The 8356-nt window shown below is 47.4% G+C and overlaps 1 protein-coding gene across 1 annotated transcript; it reads left to right on the forward strand.

The window, feature by feature from the left end:
• Positions 1 to 3278: 3278 nt before the first annotated feature.
• Positions 3279 to 4124, forward strand: MYCTH_2053587 (uncharacterized protein; the record flags this gene model as incomplete). The annotated part of the gene is made up of 3 exons (XM_003660972.1): positions 3279 to 3486; positions 3567 to 3922; positions 4035 to 4124. The coding sequence occupies 3 exons, from the start codon at positions 3279 to 3281 to the stop codon at positions 4122 to 4124; spliced, it is 654 nt and encodes a 217-aa protein (XP_003661020.1).
• Between the last annotated feature and the right edge of the window lie 4232 nt (positions 4125 to 8356).

Consider the following 8356-nt stretch of genomic DNA (forward strand, 5'->3'; position numbering starts at 1 on the left):
CTCCTAGTCTTGAGGCAGTAGGGTTTCATGGTCATGTAGAGGCGGGATGGATCGTGGATAACCAATACCTAAGGAATCGAAAGACCTGGACCTAATGTTCTATTCCTCTAGGAATAAATCGAATGGTATCGTAACGAAGTTTTTTAGCTTAATATAGAACTATATAAACGGGACGGGTGCTTGATTTGACTTACCTAATAGAGTAATGGAATAAGGGACAAAATAAGGGAACTCTAACGTATTATAAAAACTATTAAAGGAGAATAGCCTATAATATATAATGGGCCTAATAGCTATACTAAGTATCTTAACGGCTAATAACTTAGTAATAACGTACGGAACCTAGAATACTAGTTTATATATATAAACTATAGAAAAGACGAGTATATGTAAGAAAGCTATTAGAAGAAATACTCCTATATTAGCACTAGAGTACCTATAGTCTATATATAATGGGAAGGATTCGGGAAAGAATTCTAATACCTCCTAGGCAACGCTACACGACTATACCCTCGACATAAGGCATATACGCAAGTGCCCTGGTTCTAGTGTGTAGCATATAAATGCCAATACTACTTCTACGACAAATTCGAAAATAATTACTAGCTGACTTGATAAGGAAATGAGGATAGAAGCTTATACCCTATAGAATAGGTCTACGATGTAGGAAACAGAGCAGCCGAATTGCTCTAGAAGATTGAAGCCTGTAATTTAGAAAGCATTATAATAGTTCTAAGACGAGCCTGGCCTAGGTACTACGGAACCGGACGAGATATATAGGACTCGTACTAGAGTAACGATTGCCTCTATTACATGGAAGAAAAGAAATTGCAAATTCGGGAGCTTTAGACGAAGCTATAGTATATATAATAGAAAGTAGAACGGACCTAATGGTAGGAAACCGCAAGCACTTAATGGCTTACGGAAATGAGTACGATTGATAAAGCTACTATTAGCCAAATAACTAAAGAGGTTAACACTGACCTGGGAAACGGGTCAGGGCCCTTCGAGGGGCCCGGAAACTATTAACGTCTACGTAGTGGCGAGTGGTAGCATAGTATAGGAGGGACTGGCGTAAGAGACTACTATATCAAGACCTCCCGGCAGAAATATAGGAAATCGCTGTAATCTTTGGACGATGGCGGCAAGACAAGCGATTGTAGATAATAGCACAGTGGAAACAGTATAAAATGCTTGTATTAGTAGATAGTAGAGCAGAGATAAATCTGATTTCGCCGACACTTGTAAATTAGCTACAAATACCCTAGAGAATAAAGTGGAAGCATGGCATAGTTAAAGGGCCATTTCTAACGTAATAGGTACGTAGGGAGACCAAACTAATCAATATCACTATGGCAGGAAAGACTATAGTAATTATATTTAGTATTATAGACATAGGCAACGACAAAGATATAATATTAAGGTTACTATAGTATGAAGACTATGACCTAGACATTAGCTAGAAGAATAGTAGCTACCTACGACCCCAAACGGAGTCATATTTAACTAGCGAGATAGGGAGCATATAAGGATCGCGAGCAGACAATGCTTAAGGAAAGGCATGTCCTACGGATCTACCGCAAGAGATAGACAGTGGTAGATAGACTACTATAGACTCTAGAAGAGGCGGTATAACAACATCAATATCGCGACAGGAGGAACGAGCTAAATCGCCGATAGCTATTCTCTCCGTTGACAAATGCGGAGCATTATAATTAGAGTAGTAGGTTGAGATAGGAGAAATCGCTAGTATTGCTATAGATAGAACTAAGTTTATATACTACTAGAAAACCAAGAGACGAGATAAGACTAGGGAAGTACCGAGAGAATACGAAGGACACCTAGCATTCGAACCGAAGTATCTAGAAGGATTACTAGAATATAGCCTATAGGATTACAAGATCAAGCTTAAGGAAGGAGCATAACTAAAGTTCTTTAAGATTTACTATACAAGCTAGATATAGAACGAAGAACTTAAGCGATATTTAGAGGAGAACCTTCGAAGAGGATATATCTACCTATTAATATTGCTAGTAGGCTACCTAATCCTATTTATACCTAAGAAAGACGGAAAGCTACGGTTATATGTTGATTATTAGTAACTTAACGAACAGACCATGAAAAACCGATACCTGTTACTGCTAATCTCATAGCTCCGAGATTAGTTAGCAGGAGCCTAATATTTTACATATCTTGACTTGCCATCGGCCTATAACTATATATAGATCAAAGAAGGCAATAAGTAGAAAACGGCCTTTAGGACACCCTATAGCCACTATAAGTACCTTGTCATGCCATTCGGACTTACAAACACGCTGGTAACGTTCTAAGCCCTGATTGATCAAGCTATCCGACCCTTTCTCGATAAATTTACGGTATATTATCTTGACGATATACTCATCTTCTCTAAGACGATAGACAAACACTAGAAGTACGTGAAAGCAGTGCTAGACACGCTATACGTATATAAGCTATTAGTTAACAAGGAAAAGAGTAAATTCTATATTAGGAAGATAGTCTTTTTAGGATACGAAATATCCCTAGGACAAATCTGGATAGAACCTTTAAAGATTAAAGCTATCAAGAATTAGCCATAACTAACGTCAGTTACAGAAGTACGAAGCTTTATCAGATTTATAAACTTCTACCGAATGTTTATTAGGAACTTTAGAGCGATCGTATGACCTTTGTACGAACTTACCTGTGACGAACCCAACTCAGACTTCTTCTGAAAGGGTCCAGACGGAGGTGGGTGAAGCAGGACAAGCAGGCAGGTCGTCTGAGGGATTCGGTGAAGCCAAAGGGTTCACAACAACACTTAGAGTTGTCTCTCACAGTAATCAGCAATGCTTGGTATGAGTACTGTGATTGTGATTGTTACCACTGGTGAACTTCCCAGAGTCCACCATAACGAGTGACTAGCTAGCTATATATACATAATTGTCTGTCCTTCTTCAATAGTTATCACCAGTACCACTCCTCCTTTCACTTCGTGATTCTGCGTTGTCGACGGTGACATGTTATTATCACCAGTGAAGACCTTAGTCTTGGCGGTGATAATCTTCTGATTGGTCCGTCAAGTGATTGGCTGTCGGAATGTCCCGCGTCCTGGCTGCAGCCTGCCAGGCCGCCCATGTGCTTATTCGTGACACGATGCCCCTCCTTCAAGGCTTTCGACCCGAAAGCCCTCTTAGGCCGTTTCAAATAGCGCCAACAACCCTTCGCTTGTGAGTACTGCATTCTCCCTGTTTCTGCGTCGTGGTCGCCATGTTGACAAAATGCCGATAGAGAAACGGAAGTCGCATTCTGCACGTTACCGTGCTTCCCTTGCTCAGAACATCGCTGAGAACGGTTTTGTCGTTATGCCTTGCTCTTGGTGCGCGTCGCAAGGCCTCGTTTGCAAAATGATCGCGCGTACGAAGCGTTGCGAAGCCTGCGTTCGTCGAGGTCGTTCTTGCGATGGCTCTGGCATACCGCTTTCTTCCTGTAAGCACGTTTTCTTCTTCTTTTTTTTTTTTTTTTTTTTTTTTTTTTTTTTTGAATGTGATTCCTGATGTTCGTTCTAGTGGATCGCATTCTCCAGGAGCAGCGTCGTATCAAGGATGCTGAACGTCGTGCCGAACTTGAGCTGGATGAATCTCAACGCCGTCTGGAAGAAGCCCAGCGCGAGTTGTCCGAAAAGCTTGCGCGGCTCCGGCGTCTTCGTCAGCAGAAGGAGTTTTTGGTGGAGAAAGGTGCCGACATGGTGGCGCGTGGTCTGTCGACCTTGGACGAGTTGGAGGAGGTTGAGCGGCAAGAGACGCCTGCTATGCCCTCGTCACAGATTAATGATGCCGTCGATGCTGTCGACTGGGGCGCCGTCTTTGGTTCTGTCCCGGGTTTTCCTTTGGTCGATCCGGATTCTGCCGGTGGAACTGTTCCAGTTTCTCAGGGCAGTTCAAATTCTTGACTGGTTCCCATGAGTTGTCCTCTGGTCCAAAATCAAGCCATTTGACCAGGTACTGCAGTTCCCCGTTGATGATGCGTGAATCCAGAATTTCTTCGACGTCCCATTCTTCCTCTTCGTCCTCTGCTTCGATGTGCGTGGCAACCTTGGCGTTCTTTGGTGCTGGTTCGAGAAGTGAAATATGAAAAACATCCGTCCGTAGTCGCATAGATGACGGTAACGATAGTCGGTAGTTGGATGTCGAGATTCGTTCTTTGATAACGAAGGGTCCGACCTTCTTGAAGTCCAGCTTCGTGCTTGGTCGTTTGGTTTGCAAGTTTCGTGCGATCAGGTAGACTTTGTCTCCCCTCTCTAGGCGAGGTCCCTCGAGCCTGTGTTTGTCGTAGTAGTTCTTCATTCTGGTCTTGACAAACTCGAGTTCCTTTTTGAGCTTTTCATGCAGTGCGTGCATCTGTTCTGCTTTGACTGCTGCTCTCGGCACTGTGACCTCTGGTCCTTGCCTAAGGTCTGCTTCATATCCGTAGTTCGCGAAGAACGGTGTGACTTTGGTCGTTTCTGTCGGCGTCGTGTTGTAGGCGAGTTGTGCTGTTGGTAACAGCATGACCCAGTCGTCTTGTTGGTAATTGACGTAAGAGCGGAGGTATTGCTCAACAACTTGGTTTAGTCGCTCCGTTTGTCCGTCGGTCTGCGGGTGATATGCCGTTGACAGCTTGCTGTTGACGCCTAATCGTTGCATTAACGCTTGCCAGAACTTCGATGCGAACTTGGTGTCTCTGTCGGTGATCCATTCTTGCGGCCAAGCATGCACTGATGCAACTTGCCGATAGATCACGTCTGCCAACTGTTCCGCTGTCCAGGACTCCTTGTAGGGAAAGAAATATGCCCACTTAGTCAGGCGATCTACTACAGTAAGAATACTGTCGTAGGTCACTCCTGTGGCTGTGTCCTTGGATTCTGGCAGCTTCGTGATGAAGTCCATCGCAACTGAACTCCATGGTTTGTCAGTTGTTGGTAGTGGCTGAAGTAGCCCGTACGGCTTGTGTCGTGCCGTTTTGCTCCGATTGCAGATGTCGCAGTTCCGTACGACTTCCTTAACTCGTGCCGTTAACTGTGGAAAGTCGTAGTGCTTCTTAACTTGTGCGACAGTCTTCGTGACTCCTTTGTGTCCTCCGGGTTTTGATTCGTGGAGTTCTCGAATCATTCGCAGCTGTTGATCCTTGTCGTGGATGTACGCTTTGTCTCGGTACCAGAGTTTCCCATCTCTTTCTTCCACTCCGTCAGGTACCACTGGTCCGGGTGCTGCTTGATACTGTGCCTCGTTGATCCTTTCCTCTCGAAAGATTGCGCAGCATTCTAGGAACGAGTCAAGTGGATCATCTTCCACGGGTGTCTGCGTTTCGTGGTGCAACGTCCCGTCTGTTCGTTCCTTGAACAACGGTGGTGTTGTTCCCGTTCGTCCTTTCGTGTGATCCGTTCGTCGGCTTAAAATGTCTGCTCGTGCGTTTTCTTTGCCCTTCTTGTAGCGGATCTCGAGGTTGAATTCCGCGAGGAATTCTGCCCATCGTATTTGTCGTCCGTTGAGTTCCTTCGTCGTCGTGAAGTATCGCAAGTTCTTGTGATCCGTATACACTTGTACCGGTTCAATCGTGCCGCTGAGGTATGGTCGCCATTCCTTGAAAGCTTCGACAATCGCAAGTAGTTCCTTGTCGTGGATCGGATAATTGAGACGTGGTCCGTCGAGCTTCTTTGAAAAGAAGGCTACAGGATGTAGCTTCCCTTGTTCGTCTCGTTGTCCCAATTGTCCTCCGATGGCGTAGTCTGAAGCGTCCGTTTCCACCTCGAATGGCTTCTTGGGGTCTGGCAGTACCAGTACTGGATCTTCGGTAATGGCGTCGCGGATTTGCGTGAATGCTTGCTCGTGTTGCTCTTCCCATTGGAATTCAGCATTCTTCTTGGTGAGTTCGTGCAAAGGTCGTGCGATCGCTCCAAAGTTCCTGATGAACATCCGGTAGAAGTTCGCAAATCCGATGAAACTTCGTACTTCCGTGGCTGACGCTGGTTGTGGCCAATTCTTGATGGCTTCAACCTTTGAAGGTTCCATCCGGATTTGTCCGGGGGATATTTCGTATCCCAAAAAGACTGTCTTCCTGACATGGAATTCGCTCTTTCCCTTGTTGACTGATAGCTTGTACGCGTGCAGCGCGTCCAGCACTGCTTTCACGTGCCTCCGGTGTTCGTCCATCGTCTTGGAGAAGATGAGTATGTCGTCGAGATAACATACCGCAAATTTGTCGAGAAAGGGTTGGATAGCTTGATCAATCAGGGCTTGGAACGTTGCCGGCGCGTTCGTAAGTCCGAATGGCATGACGAGGTACTCGTAGTGGCCATAGGGTGTCCTAAAGGCCGTTTTCCACTCGTCGCCTTCTTTGATCCGTATGTGGTTGTAGGCCGATGGCAAGTCAAGACGCGTGAAATATTGGGCTCCTGCCAACTGATCTCGGAGCCGTGAGATCAGCGGTAACGGGTATCGGTTTTTCACGGTCTGTTCGTTGAGTTGCCGATAGTCGACACATAACCGTAGCTTTCCGTCTTTCTTTGGCACAAACAGGATTGGGTAGCCTGCTGGCGATGTCGACGGGCGGATATGTCCTCTTCGAAGGTTCTCCTCCAAATATCGCTTAAGTTCTTCGTTCTGCGTCTGGCTCGTGTGGTAAATCTTGAAGAACTTCAGTCGTGCTCCTTCCTTGAGCTTGATCTCGTGATCCCATGGGCCGTGTTCTGGTAATCCTTCCAGATGTTTCGGTTCGAATGCTGGGTGTCCCTCATACTCCTTCGGTACTTCCCCAGTCTTGTCTCGTCTCTCGGTTTTCTGATAGTATGCGAACTTGGTTCCGTCCATGGCGATACTGGCGATTTCTCCTGTCTCAACCCACTGCTCCAATTGCAGTGCTCCGCATTCGTCAACGGAGAGAACAGCTATCGGCGATTCAGCTCGTTCCTCCTGTCGCAATATCGATGTCGTTGTGCCGCCTCTTCCAGAGTCCGTAGTGGTCTGCCTGCCACTGTCCGTCTCTTGCGGTGGATCCGTAGGACATGCCTTTCCTTGAGCATCGTCCGCTCGCGATCCTTGCGCGCTCCCCATCTTGCTGGTCGAATACGACTCCGTTCGGGGTCGCAGGTGGCCACCATTCTTCCAGCTGATGTCCGGGTCGTAATCTTCATGCCATGGTAACCCCAATATCATGTCTTTGTCGTTGCCCATGTCCACGATGCTGAATACGACTGCTGTGGTCTTCCCTGCCACAGTGATGTCGATCGGTTCGGTCTCTCTGCGTACCCATTGCGTCGGAAATGGCCCTTTGACTATGCCATGCTTCCGCTTCATTCTCCAGGGTATCCGTAGCTGATTCACAAGTGTCGGCGAAATCAGATTCATCTCTGCTCCACTGTCCACTAGTGCGAGCATTTCGTGCTGTCTCCATTGTGCTGTTATCCACAGTCGCTTGTCTTGCCGCCGTCGTCCAAAGATTGCAGCGATTTCCCATGTTTCTGCCGGGAGGTCTCGATATAGTGGTCCCTTGCGCCAGTTCCTCCTGTACTGCGCTACCACTTGCCGCTGCACGGGCGTTAATGGTTTCCGGGCCCCTCGAAGGGCCCTGACCCGTTTCCCAGGTCAGTGCTGACCTCTTCGGTTGTTCGGCTGATAGCGGCTTCGTCGATCGTGCTCATTTCCGTGAGCCATTGAGTGCTTGCGGCTTCCCACCATTGGGTCCGTTCTGCTTTCCGTCGTGCGTGCCATAGCTTCGTCTGAAGCTCCCGAATTCGCAATTTCTTTTCGTCCGCGTGATAGAGGCAATCGTTGCTCCAGCACGAGTCCCATGTGTCTCGTCCGGTTCCGCAGTGCCTAGGCCAGGCTCGTCTTGGAACTATCGTGATGCTTTCTGAATTGCGGGCTTCGATCTTCCAGAGCAATTCGGCCGCTCTGTTTCCTGCATCGTAGACCCATTCCACAGGGCGTAAGCCTCCGTCCCCGTTTTCCTGTCGGGTCGGCCAATGATTGTTTTCGAATTTGTCGCGGAAGTGATATCGACATTCGTGTGCCACACACTGAAACCAGGGCACTTGCGCATGTGCCTCGTGTCGAGGGTGCAGTCGCATGGCGTCGCCTGGGAGGTATTGGAATTCTTTCCCGAATCCTTCCCATTGTACGTGGACCGTAGGTACTCCAGTGCTGACATAGGAGTGTTTCTTCCAGTAGCTTTCCCACGTGCGTTCGTCTTTTCCGCGGTTCGCGCGCATGAACTGGTATTCTGGGTTCCGCACGTCGTTGCTGAGTTGCTGATCGTCAAGGTACTCGGCGTAGCTATCGGGCCCATCATATGTCACAGGCTGTTCTCCTTTGATGGCTTC

The sequence above is a fragment of the Thermothelomyces thermophilus genome, chromosome 1 (assembly GCF_000226095.1).
Source record: "Thermothelomyces thermophilus ATCC 42464 chromosome 1, complete sequence".
Taxonomy (NCBI): Eukaryota; Fungi; Ascomycota; class Sordariomycetes; order Sordariales; family Chaetomiaceae; genus Thermothelomyces; species Thermothelomyces thermophilus.